A 21370-nucleotide genomic window follows, 5' to 3' on the forward strand; every position below is an offset into this window, starting at 1 on the left:
ATTGATTGCATAGCAGGCAGTGGGAGGAAGTGCTGGCATCAGCGGGGTTGTCTGCATCGCACCAACGTACACATAATTCTCGTGCGACCGAGTTGCTTATAGGCCACGGCCTGGTGGTTGGGGACCCCTGGTCTAGCCAACACAATTTGGCCCTCATCAAAGTCACTCAGATCCTTATGCTTGCCTATTTTTCCTGCTTCTATCACATAACCTTTGAGGATGCAATGTTCACTTGCTGCCTAATATATCAATAAATTATAATCACTACTGTTTTGTTTTTGTGTTTAATAAACTAAAATCTTAACATATGCTGTCAGGGGCACACTAAGGCAGGTGGAAGGCACCCAGGCGCCCTGTTAACCAAGGAGGCCTGGCGGGCCACATTATGCCACATATAAAAAAAAAATAGGTGTTTTTTTTTTTTATTTGAAATAGATTTGTATGTTAGCTTACTTTTCCTTTTTTACTTGTTGAGTTGTCATTATTATCAACCAACCTCATAGCCTAAGTCTGAATATCTGTAATAAAGCGAACCTTTATCATAATAGTTATTAATTACATCTAAAGAGATGTTTCATTTCTATGTTAATGAAGCATTTAAGTATCATTACTTTAATCTCTAGCATATTTCATCTAGAGTCAACTGGAGCCGTCAATGTACAGAGAATCCCACTTATTTGCTCTTCCTCCCCACTCCAAGGTCATTGACTTACAGGAGTCAGCATTGGGCTGAATATATCTCCTGCTATATTCGCCAACAGCCAGTTTTAGTGCTGGCCGGGGGTCTAATGTGACCCCTGCAGGCATGTGCAGAATGTGTTCCCTTTGATTTCAATTAGGAGCGCTTTGCTTCCACAGACTGTCTGCTTCAGGCTAGGTTTCCACTTGGGGTTTTGTCTTGATGAAAAACGCCAGGAAAAACGCCAAGAAAACTGCCACTGCATTCTCCTGCGTTTTGGCGTTTTTTCTGAAGTTTTTTCTGGCGTTTTAGCCTTTCTGTGGAAATTGCTTTTTTGACACGTTGGAATTTTCACCCAGCTAAAAGGGATTAGGATAAATGGCAAGTATCTGCCCCCTCCTGATGTCATTTACTTGGTAGAGTTCTACTTAAACGCCCCGGCGGACCCTTTTGTCTCTTTTCTGTGGTTTGTAGGGCAAGCTTTATTCCGAATGTCTGCTCCTCTAGGAAGACTGGCCCCAAATGATGGTGCAAATGGTTTGCTGTTGCTTTTGGCACGCAGGATCCAGTTGGGTATGTTTGTTTGTAATGGCATGTTTGTTCCAAATGGTGTAAAATTCAATATGAACTTTGTTTTGTGTGAAACTGTTTGTTTCCAGCCTATTTCTCGTAGGACACACAGATACTGGGTCCATCCTCTGCATTGTAACTGTGGAAAAAAACGCCATAAAAAACGCCAAGGCAAAACCCACATGGCTTTTTCATGGCGTTTTTTCTCTCCTATAGACTTCTATTGGAGAAAAACGCCAAGATTTCCTTGCAAAAAACGCCAGAGAGTCAACATGCTGCGATTTTGAAAAACTGCCACAGAGCCCAAAAAAGCAGAAAAACGCCAAAGAGGACTGAAAAAACGCCAAACAGAAAAACGCCAAGTGGATATGGCATTCTGCGATTTCCTATTGAAGAACAGCTAACATCTGGCTGCTGCGTTTTTTCACTAAAAAAACGCTGTGTGGCTGAATTGGCGTTTTTGTGGGTGTTTTTAGCAGAAAAAAAACAAGTGGAAACCTAGCCCCAAGCAGCCAAAACGGCACAAAAAGAAGATGACGGAGGGAGGTGATGTGCAACAACGATGTGCATTTTAATTTTTTTGGCTAAAGAATGTACATTAAGCTACTTACAAAGTGCTTTGAAATGCGTTCTTCACTGGTGGCGTAGCATGGGGCACTGGAGTGTCTGTATAACTCTGGAAATCATATAATACTAAATCAGAACCAACAGAGTTTTCAGGCAGGATGGGAGCTGTAACAAAACCCACGATGAAGGTGAGCCTCCATTTAGATGCAGCGCTGTAACCCCTAAGCTGTTGTTGAGACATGGTCATTGACCGATGTTTGGGACCTGTTGACCTGTTAACTCCCCAGTGACTATACAGAGATGACTACCCACGTTGTGTTCATTTGAGCATCAATTAGGAGAAAAAAGGAAATATTTTGCAAAAGCTACGTTTATTAAATTCACCTTTCCTTGTCTTGAAAATTACAGTTTTGGGGAAACAAAGTATGGTATTCCGAGTATGAAAAACAAACGTAAATACCAGTATAGTGAAGTTTATCCAAAAATATTCTTTATTATTGTCAGTCATTTCTACACAAACAGTGTGATAATTCGTGTAATGACAGCAGGGAACTGTAATAAGTATTGGTATGTGAATATCTCATGGTTTTGTACAAGTATGGAATGGCCCAGCCTGCACTTGGAAGAATAGTTAAACAAGCCTTGGCGTGGTCATTTAATCTGCTGGTTTAACTTTTTCCCTTTGCATGTTTATTTATTGTCTGTTTTCATCATTTTATTTGGCAGAACAACGTGTCACGTGCAGAATTGTTGCTGAAATACCTATTATTCCAGCCTCTGTTTGTTCCAGCTGCAATTACTGCAGGAAAAGCCATTCCAATTGTACTGCCTCAAGCAAAAAGTTATTAGAAGTTTCAAAACTAAAAATGGGTTCTGCGTGAGTCAGAATTTTATTTATCTGGGAAGACAACCGAGGAACCGAGGAGACTGGCCAGCCTGAACACCCACTAACTAGAAGCAGCTAAGCCAGACTCTGGAAAACCTCCCCCAGACAGCACACAAAGGTCCAGGCAGGTATTGCCTCACTTGACTCAGGGATGGTCGTCTTCAGGGCCTCTCCTTGCCCTGGAAGCCATAGGGAAACTTCTTCTCCCCCCAACAGTCTCTCTGATCATCAGGCTCCAGGGGGTTTTAATGCCCAGCACCTGATGCCGGCCCCATAGGAATCCTGGACTGGATCCTGCAGACCTCTAACCTCTTGGAAAAGCTGGCATGGATTTTCCACTGAACAGGGCAACGGAGCATTGGCCCACCCTGCGCTCCAATTGCTCCACCCCAGGGACCCATATGTATGATCTGTATAGCACCTGTACCCTAATGTCATCTCACTGGGGTTAACAGCCTCACACTATGTTCCTATGTTGTGAAGAGATGAAGGCGTTGCTGTATTAGTGTATTATTGCTGTATTCACTATGAGCAACCAGTTCTTCCCTCCTGAGAAAAGAAATACCCCAGACACCAGTGAGTTACACCAAAGCCCTCAAGAGCTGGCCCTGGGTGATAAACAGTTAAGGTGACATCAACAGTTTTTTGTAAAAAAAAGTGTATTGATGTTATTAAAGGTGCTGTTCCATCTACTCTGCTCTTCATACTTTTGTAGCTAAATGCCACATCAGACTATAAATTAGAATTGTTGAATGTCTTAACCGTTACCGAAAGTAATCCTTTAGCAATGCATACTTTTGCCTCGCTTATCATTTTTGCCAGGAACACTTAATTGTCATGTGACGCAAAAGCAGCTACTGGTATGTCGTTGCCAAGAAACTGAAAAGAGCTTCTTAAAAGATTAAGTGGCCTTCTATCTATGTAAAACATTCCGATTAAAGAATAAAATGATTATTGACTATTTGTTATTGGGCTTATTTGTCAGTTAGAGTGCATTTTTCCCAGTCTAAGAGATCTTGTTTAACAGATATAGCTTGTTTAGCATTTTTATTTAGAAAAAATGCAATTTCAGCCTTCTTTAGTTCAGTGAATACATAAACAGCTGTGTCAGATAACCCACTCAGCAGGACAAGGAATAACATCATACGGCTGGGGGATGTTCTTTCTGTAAAACATAATTTTGTGGTGTGGAATGACTTTATATTCTATAACTATCCTAAGTCATGATCAGAACAGTAAAGGAAGTCATTTGTGATTTTCCACCGTTACATTAAATTTATTGATATAGCACCAGCAGATTCCAAAACACTTATCACAAACAATAACAAACTGGTACAAGAGGAGAAGAGGTCCCTGCTCTTGTGGGTTTACAATCTAGGATTGCTTAGGATGCTGGCTGACCAGCATGGGTGGGTTTTCAGGGAGCCTTTGAAAGGTGCGTATGATGAGACCGAGGAAGGGAATCCCAGAGAATGGGTATAGCATGGGTGAAATTACAAACAGTATATATATATATATATATATAATAAAATCTGATGATTTGTAATCTTTGTAATTTTTTAGCAGCATTTTATCCTATGAAAGTTTAGCAATACAAAAATATATATCAAGTGCACATTTTAACATGATTTATTGCAAAAAAAAAAGGGAAAAATGGTCACTGTTTCAAACAGCGTTTTAAGATTTCTGCTCTTGCTGTTATGATCCTTTGCTGGGTGATCAATATGTTCAACCATTGTAAAATAAAGCACTATAATATTGGTAAAGGACGTTGTCGCTATTACCTCTCAGCATGTCAGGGTAACACATTGTTCAGCGTTTTTATACCGCTTCCGCTGGCCTACTAACACTGCTTTTCTTCCCACTGCCACTTTCACATAAACTCCTTCCACGTGGCCAGCCACATCATAAAGAATCCCTTTGTTTTCAAGCTTGCTCATCCTTCTATTCTTAGCCCTAAAGTGTCTTTCAGGCAAACATTATACCAAAGTGTATTTATATATACATAGTATATCTATAAGTGGTTTTATTACTCATGTCATTAACAAGCTTATGCCTTAATTTGTGGAAAAAGTGTTCATGTTTAAACAATGATTAGAACTGGTAAAAGCTCTTTTCTGAATGCTTAAAAGGAGCATATCATATTGACACCTTGGGACTCTAAGGAATTGACCTGAAGTCTATAGAGGAAGCCCTGCTTCCCCAGGTCTCTGGCAGCGGAGTGATGTTTGGCCACCTCCACTCCCCACTAACTAAAGACTTCTGGAGCTACCTGACTATTTACAAAGCCCCTCCTCAGGGATGTGAGCTTTAATGTGAAAACAGGTGGGAGCCCCGCTTGTCCCTTCATAAGGTGAAGGGCCCCACAGATCCTGAAGGTAGTCCTCCCATTGAATAACTTCATTTTTTTTAAAAAAATCTGATCTTAGACATAGTACACCGGATCTCTGTGTGGAACACTTGTAGGACAAACAAACCTCTTCTTTCTTTGTGATCTGGCATTTTTTTGCCTTTTATCACTTCGGGGTCTATTTATTAAATGGTTTGCAGTGAAGCTGTGGTTTCAACTCCCTGACTTTCCTCATTATTATTAACCCCAGTGTGCTTCTGCAAGAACATGACTGGTCCCGTATAATAGGTAGTCAAATCTGTGGACTTTGTTTTCCAAGTCTCCTACTATATTGAATAATGCATTATAGACGGTCACCACACTTGTTGCTGGAGAAACGTGCAATTGTTGGTCCTTTACCATGAATAGTGGGGGAGTTGAAACCCTAACTCTCCCATATCCAATCCGCCAACTATTCAGATGGCCAGTTAGGACCCCTTTGTTGGAGGGGTTAGACTATATGTGAAGAGAGGCAGGGCCAAAGTGTTATGGGTATAGCCACCCACCCTACCTAAGTAGACACCTTGTGACCTCAGCTTGTGAGCTTTACCGTGTGGGAGCTAACATCTGTACTTTACATCTTTCTGGAGCAGTTTGGGAGATCTGATAAAACGTGGACACTTGGGAAGAATGCTGTCCTCTCAACTCTCCCTTTAGTGAATAGACCCTTATAAGACTCAATAGAGAGTAAAATCTTTTTACTATGTGCATATTATTTGATAAATCACAGTAACTAGCTAACAGCGAAGTAAACAAGGAGTGGTTGTAAGTGAAATGCTGCTTGTTGTATGTAAAATAACATAACATTTGGATAGACAGTCTCATTAAGTTGATCCAAATTAGTTTGTATCTAAGGGAGAAGTGAGAGCAGATCTCTGACAGTGTGGCAACCTTTCAATGCCTATCTTTCTTCTTTAACATTGCAAGGCCTGTCAGTGACAGCAGACGCAAGTTTCTAAAAAATACACTAGGCTGGACGTTACCGTTCGGTCAAAACTGTGTAGCCTTTCAATCACACAGTTAAAAATGTATCTGTATTTGGCTCTCAACCCACCCCGTACAAGGACTAGTAAGACCATCAACACATTCAAGTCACCTTATTCCAAATACAGACACTGAGCTGACTTTCCTAAAATAATCTGTTACTTTAATTTAACTCATAATGATGGATCACAGTCTCTGTCATCGCAATTCACACATACCCAAGTGGGACATATCTGGGATGCGCAGCTCTCAGAAAATATATTATTGGTCACCTTGTCACCCAAAAAAAGCAATTCCCTCAGAAATAGATCCACCCGCTATGACCCCTGTCTCAATGATATATAATGGCCAGCTTTTCAAACTAGACCAGCAGAACCCACCGTGTTTGGTCACCAGCAGCTCCTGCGTACCTAACGCTTTATGTTAACTTTGGTACCTGAAAGATACTTGCTCCTGAACCCATACAATTTATTACCTAGCTTGACCTAGTTTATATCTAAATCCATATCGCTCACCATGTTTCAAATTAAGCAGGACTTAGCATTGCTATAAAGAATCAGCTCAGTATGGTGTTTGAGCAAAAAAAGTCACCTAAATATTAGGAAGTTTATAAGAGCAAATAATGCAGATAAAAGAAGTTTATTAAAGTAAAACCATGTTTTAAACAGTGCTAACATACATTTCCGCATTCCTGTTCAAGGAGCTGACAGTAACTAACAGTGACGTATCTTGGCTGAGCGCTGCCCTAGGCTTGACCAGATCTCGGATTTCCCCAAGCGGCCCGTAGCAGCAGTGGGGCACCGGAAAGCCTGATCGCTACATACGATGATCTGCCCCTGTTTATCTGGCAGAAAGGCTGCCGTCCCCCTGGATCTGCCATCTAGGCCAGAATACACCATTGGTAGCAGTCTAGTAGCAGAGAACCTGAGAACTTTATAAGTACAAATGAAATTGAGTGCAGTGTACAGTTGCCTCGGGTTGTATGCATTCCTGATGGAGCAGGATGTTGACAGACCTAGCACTAAAACAAATCTAAAGAAGGGTGAGTCAGTCCTGACAGATCAGACGAGACACAGCAGGAATGCCATAGTGAGCTGTCTACATGCTATTTAAGCTAGCTGCCTTTTCCCAGGAATGTTCTATAATCATTGTAGACTAAGGGAAGCCAAGCAAATACACAATAACTGTTTTTACTTGAAATCAGATACACTTCTTCTGGTCTTCTAGGGCAATGAGGTAAGGAAATGGCATATTTCAAGCAAACGGTGTGTTTTTATTTACAAGTACACAAAACAAACACCCCAAAACACATATCATAAACCAAAAGCCTAGTTAACACTAGCACTGACTGGTTTATACTTTGCTGGCCCATGCTGGACAGCCTCAGTGTCTTCTATCTTAATCGCTGCCAGACCCAGCTAAACCAGGCTCTAGAAAACCTCCCCTCAGACAACACACATGGATCCAGGCAGGTAATGCCACACTTGGCTCACGGCTTTGGGGGGTAAATGTCCATGTCACCCTGGCGTGGTCTTTTCACTGTGAAAGCATTGGCGCAACCTCAAGGAAGAGCTGGAAACCTTCTTGCCTGGAAACAGGTAAAACCAAGTGGCCCCATCGGCCCCTTGTGCCCCTCATAACTCCCATATGCACAGGCACACATATTTACACACACATACACACAATCATGCTCACACACACATATTTATCAATAAGCTCTCACTACATACATACATACATACGCACTCCCTCATTAAACTCTCACTCCATTCCTCACCCCCTGTCTTCACCTGCAGCGACAGCCTTCTTCCTGGCTACCTAACTTTTACCACGGGGGTCTATTATGTGACCCTGCTGCGTTCCTGCATCTCTGGGCCTGTCCAAAATTCTTCATAAAGGGCTGGTGGTGGCCCAGTTTCTAGATAATACAGTGTATATGGCATTTGACTTTTTATCATACTGCCTTGTGGTAAACAATAGAATGGCTCAATCTAAATAACCCAGCCTGACACTCTGACTTATTGAGGTTTTTGATGGAAAAATGTAAGCAGGACTTCATTATCATTTTCCTAAAAATCAGCAGTGTTTTATCGGAGCACCTAAAATATCACATGACCCCATAGAATGGCTTATTGTTTATTAGAACAAAATTAAAAAAAACCCCACATTGTATTCAGTATTGTACTGAATACCCAAAGAAAAGTATTTGATTTGTGCACGGACCCTTAAAACCTTAAATATGTCAAAACATTGGCTTCATAATGTAGAATCTCATGGATTTTGTTTGAAACTGGAGCAGAGCACCTTTGATTTGTACATGTGAAATATTTACAGATTATTAACTATTTCACGTATGATGAACTTTGAATATATATATATATATATATATATATATATTTTTTAATAGTCTACTTGATCTACTTCCTGCATTCTTGGCTGTTACCGTGTACTCCACGAAGAGTCAGAGCCCAGTCTCTCACTGACATTGTTGTCTTTTAGCTGTGTAATGTGACTTCCTTTATGTTATAATAGTATTGCTTATTCCGTAAGAAAAACAGCAACCTAATATCTGCCTGAAATATATCCGGCATAGCAGAAATTTTTCACAAAACAGGATCACGATGAACAGACTTGTGTCCTACTTTAAGGCCCCTGGATAATATCTAAAAATAAAGTAGATAGCTGTGTCCAAGTTGCATGTGTTTTATTTTGATGGTAATTCCCCAGCACAAGACATGACTATTAAATGTTCTAAGGGAGAGATATCCCCAGAGAAATAATGCTTTTATCGAGAAACTGAGCAATTAATCCTAACATACACTTTATGGACAAAAGTATTGGGACAACTCACCATTACACCACTTTTATGACATCGCATTCTAAATACACGTTAATATAAAATAGATGGTAATGTGTAGTTTCCCCCCCTTTTGCAGATATTCAATTCTTCTGGGAGTATTTGTGGGGTCTTTGTGTTGGACGAGAAGGCCTGACTCACAATCTCTGTTTCAGTTCATCCCAAAGGTGTTTGATGGGGTTGAGGTCAGGGCTCTGTGTAGGACAGTCAAGTTCTACTACACCAAACTCATCCAACCATGTCTTTATGGACCTTGCTTTGAGCACTGGGGCATAGTCATGCTGGAATATAAAAGAGCCTTCGCAAACAGTTCCCACAAGGAAGAACAGCATTGTCCAAAATGTCTAGGTTAGCTGAAGGGGACATACCAAGACATTTTGGCCAATTCTGTGATTTAGCATCATAAAGCTTTGTGGTGATTCTTTTAATGTCGTTTAAAAATAGAGAAAGTTGGCAGGAAATTAGTAGTTTTAACTCACTCACTTTGCTATTCATTAGGAAGGGCCAACACTACCGAGTTTCTCCAGCCAGAAGGGGCTAGCTAACCTTGTATAGCTTGTATAGTGTATAATAGAATGGTTAAAGAGACTGGGGAAACCTCACTGATTTAACTATTCATTATAAAGGTCCAGCCATGCTTTCCCTGATGCAGAAGCTCACTGGGGTTGGTCTCCCTTAATATAGAGTGGAGTGGTTTGTTCACTCACAGGACACTGTAATTTCAAGTTCCTCACTTCACTGTACATTTTGAAGGGCCAACCCTGGTGCACCTCTGCTGTAGGAAGATCTTGGATAGTCTTGTATATTACATATATAAATCTGTGTGATTAATACAATCAAGTATACATTATACAGGTCCAGTTCAGCCCTTTTTACAGAAGAAACTTTCCAGTGACCCTTCATAATAAATTGTGAGGGAGTTGAAACTAAAACTATCCTTCCAACTCTCCCTTAAGTGGAGGGATAGTCATTCTGAGTACCTGAAATTTATGAAATATAGACATCTGCCACCCTTAACCATTTAGTAAGTAAATAGGAGAACCTTGTGTCCTCATGAGGTTGTACATTTTCCCTTAGGTAGAATTAAAGTGCTGTGGATAATAAGCGTTATAATACAGGCCCTTCTCTCATCTTCTTTCATTTAAATATCCTGGTTGCCCTACAGCTACACTGAACATCACGCAATGTATTTATGTGTGTAATCTTCCTGATTCTTGGGATTTCTATTTTTGGATAAATTTACAATGAAATCTTGAGAAAAAATGTAATCCCCCATTGTTTAGTTTATTAACACAACAGTAAATTAAAATGTAGAATCTCGTGTTTCCTTAAAGACAATCTCAAGGATGAGCCTATGGTTAGTGACACCTGGGTGAGTATTTACTAACACACAAATACTAACATGCAGATGAACACCTCCACACGGATACATACACAAACTATTTCCCTCCTCTCCCTCTAACCACTGACTTACTAACCCAGCCACACACAGATGCTAACATCATGAATTAACACAATACTGTAACATGTACACACAAATGCTAACACCATCTACTCACGCACGCTGATACTATAGACTAACATATGCATGCACTCCATTATACAGTCACATACAACCACTTACTCTAACACTATAATCTTACAGATAAATAAATATACATACATACATAGACCCACCCCAGCACCATACACTTACACATACATACATAACACTCTCTTTCTGTCTCTCACTGTTCAAATAAACTTATCATTAAATTTATAGACTGATTATGGCTTTGTCAGTGGGCTAACATACAAAATCAGCAGGGGATCAAATAATTTTTGCTCTCACTGTAACTAGAAACCACAGGGCCCTAGTTCAAAAATTGCCCTGGGACCCCATTGCCATGTTTGCCCCAACCAGCTTGTGAGTGCCACCCTTTCCCCTAAATAGCTTGTGAGTGCCACCTTTGCTCCAAGCAGCTTATAAATGCCATCCTAACCCCAAACAGCCTGTCTGTGCCATCTTTCCCTCAGCTTGTGAGTGCCCTCAAGCAGATTATCTGTGCCATCATTGTCCCTTGCCCCTCCTCTGACATATGTGGCACATACATGTAAACACACCTAAAAAATGTACACATGCTCACACACACACTTATTCTCACTAACAAACACACTTTCACTAACACACATTTTCTCACACCACTCATGCTGACACACACACACTCCATCTCACACCACTTACACATACGTGCTCACACGCAAACACTTAGATAGACATGGTCACACTTACATATAAATATTCATGCTTACACACACGTATACATACACATTCATGTTCACACACGCTTATACGTATGCATTCATGCTCACCCACACACTTATCCATATACACCCATGCCCACATACACTTATACATAGATATCCATGCTCACATACACTTACTTTCATGCTCACATACACTCATACATAGAGATTCATGCTCACATACACTTACTTTCATGCTCACATACATACCTCTCCTGCAGACAACGGTATGCTGCTTGCATGTGCGAGCAGCGTTGGTTTCACCACAGGGTTACGTGATGTAATGTGACCTGACCCCGCTGCGTTCCTGTTTCCCCATGCCATTTAAAAATTATTTAGAAAGGGCGCTTTCTGAACTGTTATGAAGAGACACAAGGAGACAGGAACGAGTGGTCACCCGAGTTCCCTAGAGAGACAGGCCCCCATCGCAGTTGTGACCCCTGCGACTTCTGTAGTTACGCCACCTGTCTAAATTTAATTTGTGGGAGAACACAAAACACACTGACCACCCATCAAGTAATATTATAACCCTTTCATGATCAAGGGTTTTTCATACCCAAAAGACGAGATGTTTTTGACATTTTTTTTAAACCATAGAAGTACATATAACACTATTGCGTTAAAATAAATTAACTGGACCTTGTATTTGTCTTATGAAAAAGGTTTGATATTTTCATACTCTATATGTAGGAATTAACTTTCAGTAAGGGGAGCGTAGTAGCTTGAATCAGAAAGGGTAATAGAAAGAAAATCATTAAATTGTCCACAGTAAATTGTCCACAGACCCCAGTAAATGTCCATGATGAGCAATGTTGATGCCTACCCCTGAATGAGGAACTGCTGAACCCAGCTGTAAGAGTAAGAGGTAGCATAAGCTCTGTTTTCTACATGACAAAATTCTACTACATTGTCTCTAGTTTTCTGCAATCAGGGCAACCATAGTCTCTATGACCTCCGAGAGCGAACTTAGGCTTGACCTTAGTAATACCTCTCCCCTAATAAAAATATACCGTATTTTTCGCTCTATAAGACGCACCTGCTGATAAGACGCACCTAGATTTTAGAGGAGAAAAAAAAGGAAAAAATATTTTGAGCTAAAAAATGGGCTAAAATATTTATTACAATAACTGAATAAGCTATGAACACAGTAAGACACACACAGTAAGACACACACAGACACAGTAAGACACACACAGACACAGTGAGACACACACAGACACAGTGAGACACACACACACAGTAAGACACACACAGTAAGACCTCCCTCCCTAACCCCCCCTTCTCAGGATCTCCCCTCTAACTCCCTAACCCCCCCTTCTCAGGATCTCCCCTCTAACTCCCTAACCCCCCCCTTCTCAGGATCCCCCCCCCCCCGCCCCGGTCACTTACCTTAAACTCCTGTGTTGGAAGCGTGAGGCGTTTGTCTCGGGTGCCGGCGCTTCACTGCTGAGCGCCGGCGTCTGACGTCATATGCCGGCGCCCAGCGTAAAGCGCCGGCACCCGAGACAAACGCTTCCAACACAGGAGTTGAAGCGCTGAGGCAGGCGGCGGTGGCGGCCGCCGCCAGCAAAGGATTCCTGTATATCTGTCAGGCAGGGGGGCCCGAGAGTTGCCGAGCGGTTGTCTTCAGCAACCGCTCGGCACCCCTTGGGCCCCCCTGACTGGCAGAAATCCAGGACTCCTCTGCTGGCGGCCGCCGCCGCCTGCCTCAGTTGCGACCCCGGATTTATCGGCGTATAACACGCAGGTAGGGTTTAAGCTCCGGATTTTAGTTAAAAAAGTGCGTGTTATACGCCGATAAATACGGTATATCGTTGCCCCCCCCCCTCCCTCCCTCCCTCCCTCCCTCCCTGCGTGCGTGCATCTTCGCTCCATAAGACGCGGCTGATTTTTCATCCTACTTTGGGAGGAAAAAAACTGCGTCTTATGGAGCGAAAAATACGGTACATATATATTCATATCTGCGTATGAATGCTTTGCAATGCACAAAGCTGTAAAGCAGATCATAGGCACTGCTCATTCAGCTGGAGCGTGTGAAATATGAGTCTTCCAAGAGGACATCTGGGTTTTAACCTCCACACTCACACTCTGTTTTCTCCTATAGCATTCTGCATACAATCTGCTTCACAGAGCTTCAGTTTGAAAGTCTCTCTTTTTGCAGTTCTTGTCTATGTGTACAATATTTACTTGTTTGTGAATGATAAAAAAGTGTCTCTTTAAAACAGACTTGTATTAAATGATCAAATGTGAAATAAATATATATAAATTTTTTATTTAAAAGAAAAGCTACTATAGAATAACTTGACTTTAGACTATAGAATAACGTGACTTTTATGACGTTTCTCCTAATTTTAACTGCTTAGGGAAATCATAAAATTTAATTTTTAAATACTTTAAATGTTTTCTCGCCGTTCAATTACACTTTTATCCTTTAGAAAAAAAATTATAGAGTGATTAATTCTTTCTGTTTTTTCTTTGTTCAATGTTGTTTTCTCAACAGGGTTTTTTTTTGCGTCAAAGGGTAGTAGTAGTAGGAGATGTTTTGATATTCAATTGAAATACATTAGTCAGGGATATCTTTGTTTTGCAGAAAAATGGTTATTATGTGTGTTGGGAAGGCTTTTGTTATTTCCACATCTGCACCCCTATAATGCAATTCCCATAAAGTATTAGTAGATGTGAGGCTTTACACCTTCTTTTCAGATTGATATTAAGTCCGAAATATTAATTTTAAACAATCCACAATGTCCGTATTTACAAATAAACATTAATGATAATCGGATGCTCTTACCCGTAACATTTTGTTATTATGTTTGTAAATCTTTAGAGATCCTTGATCCTGCAGAAGAGCAAGTAGTCTGGATGAAAGGCATCACCGCGGATGCTTTGACAACACTGTTTGCTTTACTACAGTCCTATAATTTGTTTTATATAATATGTATAATTTTGAGCAGACTGTGTATAGATTAGTGTGTTTTAGATCATAATGATATATGTCTGTATGCATTATATTTTAAATATTTTATATTGTTTTCCCAATTTTTCTGTGAGCCAGAAAACAAACTGTCGGAGAATTTCCGAGTACTTCTATACCTTGGGGTTCCAAATTATATAGATACCTTTATCGAGCGGCTCAAGAGAAATCAGACACACAGACAGGAGTGTATGTATAATAAGATCTCTGATTTTATTGTGAATAATATTTATACCCATCTGAAAAGGGGCTGAGACATAACAAACATTTCTTAATAGTCAGCGGTTATTATGATTATAGGGTCGTATTTAACAAATGCCTTACTGAAGCACAAACAGGTTAAATCATGTCTTACATCATAGGTTCCTGTTTTGCTATATGGGAACTCGCACATAGACAGTCTATACTTTATTTATAAACATCTCTATCCGATAGTAGCATAAGGACCTTAGGTCAATAACATATGACTCATATATAGAATACCGGTATTCTTCCACACAAACAAGAATATAGCATAATCTAGAATTCATTACTTGTTCAGTAATATGTGATTTAATCAGTTACCAATAAAGTACCTGAGTTTGGATGTGTTTCTATAACTTCCTTTTAATAAAGTCATGTTAACCTTTTACATTCTATATTGTGAAAACTATATTCTTAGACATATAAGTATTTATAACAAGTCATGCACTGCTACCTGTGTGGTCTTTGAACACACATTATAGTACGTATATGTTTCTATCCCCTAGGACACAAGCTGAGATGGCACACACCTGCCGAGGAACCATTAACCTGTCGACTGCTCATATTGACACTGAAGATTCGTGTAACATTGTTCTGTCTAATGGAGGAAGGACATACCATCTCAAGGCAAGCTGTGAGGTGGAGAGGCAGAGATGGGTTACTGCTTTGGAGTTGGCGAAAGCCAAAGCTGTCCGCATGATGAACAATCAGTCAGGTAAGGGTCCCTCAAAGAGAGCGGGAAAATATCCCAGAATGTTGTGACCAGTGTGTGAAGGAATGGGAATTGCATATGTAGTGCATGTCTTTTATAGATAGGAGTGTCACAACCAAGACTTTCGAGTTAGGGGGATGCATAACCTATATACATATACTGCAAATCATATTGTGGAGAAGAGGCCCGCTTCACTATATAGCTTAGTAAGGACCACATTTATTGTGAAAGGGTGTAGGGTGAGTCATGTATGGTGCTAAAAGTTTAGGAAGGTCAGCCTCAACAGGCAAAGGGCATCCCTGGCACTCATTGACTGGTATTAACTGTTCTTAGGAAGAAATACAGAAGATAAGTGGGATATTTTCAAGCGAACATTAATAATATACCCTTATAAGCATGCACCCCTCAGAAACAAATACAAAAGAATCACGTTAAAACAAATATGGCCCAATAGAGGGTCAGCCAGGAAATAGAAATAAAGCATATAAATGAGAGATAAGCAGCATAACACAAAAATGCCAAGAAATGTTCAAAAGTGCAATTAGAAAGGCTAAAGTAGAAAAACGAAAATATGGATAGCCCATGACAGCAAGACAAATCCCCTTAAAAAATTAAAGAATGTCTTCCTCAGCCATTGCTTTACTCTCCCCTCTCTCGGTCTCTTCGCTGGCAGCCTGTGCGCTTCAGGATTCATTTTAAAATCCTGACTCCTACTTTCAAAGCTGTTTATACTACTTCCCCAACTTACATCTCCTCATTCATCTCCGAATACACTCCTTACCGCTTTCTCCGCTCATCCAATGATCTCAGTCCTCTCCTCTGATTTCTCAAGGGCTGCCGCTATCTCCCGGAATGCTCTCTCCCAGTCTATTCATCTTTCTACCTGCCTTCAATCCTTCGGAAAAATCCACCAAGACCCTCTTCTTTAGGGACCCCCTACGAACTTATGCATTAACGCTCTTCTTCCCAGCTCAGCTTTCCTAGTCCCCCGCCTCCCTTCAGACAATACTTATACTAGCGTGGCTGGTCCTTCCCTACATTGGCACTTTTACCACTTGTGTAATGCATCATAACTCCCTCTATATTGTAAGCTCAATTGTAAGTTGAATTGTTATGTTATTTACTGCTTGTTATGTCAGCGCTGTGGAATATGATGGCACTATATAAAACAATAATAATAACAGCCTCTGAATGGCTCGACATAAGCAAAATCAATGTTTTGGAGTGGCCTAGTCAGACTCCTGACTTAAAGCTGATTCACATGCTGGGACATGACCTTAAAAAAACTGATAATGCCCAAAAACTCTTCAGTGTGGCTGAACTGAAACTATTCTTGACGAAAATTCCCCCACAGCGATAGAAAAGACTTATATTGCCAGTTATCACAAACGTTGGATTGCAGTTGTTCTTCTGTGTGTTCATTACATTGTGATATTTTTGTTTATCTATGGTTTTGTTTTGTGGCGTTTCCATTCCACCATTTCCAATAAATATATATTTCAGTAGTATATCGATGCTTATGCTGTCAAGTTATTTATTTGGTTATCTTGTGTGTGTATAATAAATTATTATTTATCAAGTTATACGGTGCTGTCATATTGTGCAGTACTGTGCAATGGTAAATGCTAAAATATTAATAATGATGTGATCAAAAGACTGTAGAATTACATACATAGAGACATGGAGTTTGATGGCAGATAAGAACTATTCTTCCCATCTAGTCTTCCAATTTCTCCTGATGTAAAGGCACAGATGTTAATCAGTCCTTGATCTTGTCTTGGATTCAGGATGGCTTTACGCCTGTCCCATGCATGTTTAAATTCCCTCACTATATTAGGCTCTACAAGTTCCGATGGGAGGTTGTTCCATCTATCTACCACTCTCTCAGTAAAGTAAAATTACCTTACATTACATCTAAACCTCTGACCCTCTAGTTTTAGATAATGGGCTCACATATCAGCTGATGCATGTAAACAGGAGCAACCAGAATTTGGATTTTGACATGTTATAAATGGTATTTCTTTTATCTTCTTTTTGAAAAACAAAGCCTTTATGTATACACTTAGGACAAACTTTGCCCTGAAACAAGGATTCTGTTAACTGGGCCATCCTTTATATAAGGCAAAACAGGTGGTGGCCCCAGGCTCCCCGCTCAGCAGGGTCCCTCACTCCTACCTGCTCCCAGGTGTCCCAAGGTTACAAGCAGGGTCATTTAATGCACGTTACATGAGCTTGCAGTAGAAGCATGGCTGCTCTCACAGATGAAGACAAGGCTGTGAGTGAGGAAAGAGGAAGGATGAGGGAGAGGTGTGAGATGAGAAGATGGAGAGCTGTGAGAAGGAAAGTGAGTATGTGTATGTACAGGATTTGTATGGTGTTTGTGTGTGTGTGTGTATATGTAAATTAGTGAATTATGTTACAATATTTGTGTGTTTACTGTAGAGCATTAGTATGTGTGTGCGACTGTATGTGTGAACATGTGGTATTAGAGTGTATGTGGCATTCCCATGAGTGTGTTTACATATGATGTTAGTGTGTTAAGAAAGGGGGGAAGGAAGAGAGAGTGTATGTGTATGGTGTTAGAACGAGTATGCGAGTGTGTATGTATGTCTTATCAGTATCTTACTATACCACTGGTTGGTGGGATGTCTTTTAGGACTTGGGTAATGAAAGGAGGATAATTAGGATAAATATTATTTTAACAAATTCAATTTTTACAACTTAGCACTCAGCTTAACCCTTTAGGCACAGATGAAAACGGAGCATTCTAGTATACTTTACACAAGCTCTTTCACTCGGCCATGCTTGTGAAAGCAGTTATATTTCCTTAAAAGGAAAGATAATGCATGCTATAATTAAAGCTTCCTTTCCGTGGAAATATCTTGGATAAATACATAGATAACCGCAGCAGAAACTAACTGATCTAGTCTGCCCTTTTTGAATCTCTTGATAAAGCAATAAGCAATGACAATAGAAGACAGGAGGTAAAACTTTAAAACAAATCTTAGGTAAAAATTTATATATATTTGAACAATTTTACTATTGTATTTTCTTACACTAAACAAGATGTGTGGAATTCAGTATTTCCATTTATAAAACATTGACCCTTCCCTCCTAAATATGTTTTAATTTATTTACCAGAAAAGATAGCACATTTAAAAACCGTACAGGTCTCGAGGGCTGCCAACAAGCCAATGGCGGAACTACCGGGGTCGCAGGGGTCGCGGCTGCGACCGGGCCCCGGCGGCAGGGGGGCCCAAGCCAAGGGGCCGCCCGCAATCTTTTTTCCGTTTTTTTTTTTTTAATAAGGCAGGGGCGTCCAACATGCGGCCCGCGAGACCTCGAGCCGCACCTCAAGCCCTGCTACTTACTTGTGGGAGGGTCTTCTGGACTGCACAGAGGAAGCGGAGTTCACGTGACATCCTACTTCCTCTGTGCTTTAGCAGAGAAGGCAGAGGGAGGCCGCGCCCCCTGCTGAAGTGAGCGGCATCGAGGAGCTGCAGTGCAGGTAAGGGGGTGGGGAGGGTGTTTGAATGAGGGTGTAAATGCTGGAACCTAGGCATGATGGGACTGTGATTGCTGTTAGCAATCACACTCCTATCATGCCAAGTCAGCCAGTACATGCTGAAACCTGGCCAGCTGCCCCCCTTGTGTAGTGATGCTGCCAGCAGTATGAGGTCTGCACTTACAGCCACCCTGTACCAGAATGTACTGGCTGACTTGGCATGATAGGAGTGTGATTGCTAACAGCAATCACAGTCCCATAATGCCTAGGTTCCAGCATTTACTGGATGGATGTGTAAGTGCTGGAACCTAGACATGATGGGACTGTGATTGCTGTTAGCAATCACACTCCTATCATGCCAAGTCAGCCAGTACATGCTGAAACCTGGCTAGCTGCCCCCCTTGTGTATTGATGCTGCCAGCAGTATGGGGTCTGCACATCACTTACAGCCACCCTGTACCAGCGTGTATTGGCTGACTTGGCATGATAGGAGTGTGATTGCTAACAGCAATCACAGTCCCATCATGCCTAGGTTCCAGCATTTACTGGATGGATGTGTAAGTGCTGGAACCTAGGCATGATGGGACTGTGACTACTGTTAGCAATCACACTCCTATCATGCCAAGTCAGCCAGTACATGCTGAAACCTAGCTAGCTGCCCCCCTTGTGTAGTGATGCTGCCAGCAGTATGGGGTCTGCACATCACTTACAGCCACCCTGTACCAGCATGTACTGGCTGACTTGGCATGATAGGAGTGTGATTGCTAACAGCAATCACAGCGAGCACAGTCCCATCATGCCTAGGTACCAGCATTTACTGGTTGCCTGGGTATGATAGGAGTGTGATTGCTGTTAGCAATCACACTCCTATCATGCCAAGTCATATTGCTAATTTTGTCCAATTGTGTGTTAACTACTTTTATTAAACATGTGAGTTTTTATTATTATTTTTAAAGGTGGGGGTCATTTTCGGTTTTGGCTAAGTGAACCCTGAATGTTTTGGTCCAGAATTTTCATTTTACTTCATCCCTAGCATAAATCTAGGGAATCCTGAATTTGTAGTCGCAAAACTTTCAAGGCCCAGAAATCAGTGAGAGGAAGAGTAAAGGTTTTGTGTCATTTTACTTTATTTTAATCCCTGGATTATGCCCTTTGTACATGCGCCCCTTTTTCTTTGATTTTTTTACAGATATGATTCAATATGTAAATTGAATTTGTTGAAAAAAAATTGTTGGGTAAAAATCATGTTTTTTTGGGGGGGTGGGGGGCCTTTAACAGATTCTCGCACCCGGGCCCTGAGGCGTCTAGTTACGCCCCTGGGACAAGCCAAAATGTTTTTGTTATCTTATCTTGAACACAAGCACAGTTTAAATTCATTCAATTACTTGTTTTCAGACACTGATACACAGAGTGTGAGCCTTTTTGTGGCCCCCAAGGCCTGGAATTAAGAAAAAACCCAAACACTGGTTTAGATGGCAGATTAAAGTGGAAAATGTAATAAGGTAATGTAGGCACATGGTGGCGCTGTTGTACTTGGTTTTATGGTATAGACTAGAGCAAAAATCTTACTGCCATTTCTCAGTTAATTTAATAACTAATACACTAAATATTTACAGTAAGCTATTTTGTTTTATTGAGTCAAATGTCCATGTTAGTTATTTTAGTATTAATGAAAGCCAAAATACAAAACCAAAAGAATGTAAGGAAGCTCATATTTTATATTCTGGGATCCAAGGACCACCAAGATGAGTCTGCTTATACCTCTCCTTAACTTTGGCACAGGAAAACAGATCATTTTAATATATTTGCTTTCAAATAAGCTGTTTCCCCCCAGACCATGGGTTTGCTTGAATAATTTGCTTCAAGTATCCTTTTATAATTTGTTTTTAAGTTCCTTAAAAGAAAAGCCTACTGCATGTTGCTTATATTATATCACTAAAGAGTTCCAATGGGGTCTAATAAGACCCCCATGACCTTGTGCAGAAAGAGCTCACATTTATTTCAATGGGATCGCTTTCTTGCCAGTGGTCAGCTGCTTTCACGTAGTTGCTGCTTTTCAAGTAGGGTTGTGGTGGGAGTGGTGCACTAAAGTTTTGAAGCTGCAGCTTCTACTTAAGTGGCTTTTATGTTTTTTCCTACAGGTTTAATAAATGCATATTAAATGATTTTTATATGCATTCGTCATCGGTGGGGCTGCATAAGGGGCACTGAGTGTCCATTTAAATGCATACTATATGGACTCCAATTATATTTTACCGCGTGCAAATCAGTGCAGTTTTTCTGTACGTAACTGTAAAAAGCAATGAGAGTACCTGCAGGGGCAGGCCAAGATCAGATGGGGGTTGGGGCAGTACCGCTACGTGGTTCCCCCTTCATAACTGGATCTCCTGTTAATGAACTGAGATCCTTTCCATGTGACTATTTTTATCCTACCTCCACTGTTTAGCTGAGGAAATACTCAAAGTACCCGGTTTGTCCACAGTGTCAAGAAAAATATTATTATTATTTATTTTCATTATTTCCATCACTTTTACTTTTTGGTTTGGATTTTTTAGGGACATAAAAGTGGAAAAATAATATTTATTATATGCTGTGCAGTTTCTCCCAAAGTAGGAATATATGAATAGCTTAACTTCTGGGGGAAAAAAAGCTGTTCTAGGTTATGAAATGGACCTATAGCAAAAATAAAAAAATTGGCCCTGTCTCTTACGGGGAAAA

General features: G+C 40.7%; 1 protein-coding gene across 2 annotated transcripts in view; it reads left to right on the forward strand.

Moving 5' to 3' along the window:
* Window positions 1-21370, forward strand: part of OSBP2 (oxysterol binding protein 2) — a 115394-nt gene that overhangs the window by 15121 nt on the left and 78903 nt on the right. For both annotated transcript variants that reach the window (XM_089481775.1, XM_089481774.1), the window contains exon 2: window positions 14942-15150. In XM_089481775.1, the coding sequence (XP_089337901.1) occupies window positions 14942-15150 (209 nt within the window). The remainder of the gene's footprint in view (window positions 1-14941; window positions 15151-21370) is intronic.

The sequence above is a fragment of the Sceloporus occidentalis genome, unplaced genomic scaffold (genome assembly GCF_023333645.1).
Source record: "Sceloporus occidentalis isolate IW3139 unplaced genomic scaffold, rSceOcc1.0.p SCAF_16, whole genome shotgun sequence".
In the NCBI taxonomy this organism is placed as follows: Eukaryota; Metazoa; Chordata; class Lepidosauria; order Squamata; family Phrynosomatidae; genus Sceloporus; species Sceloporus occidentalis.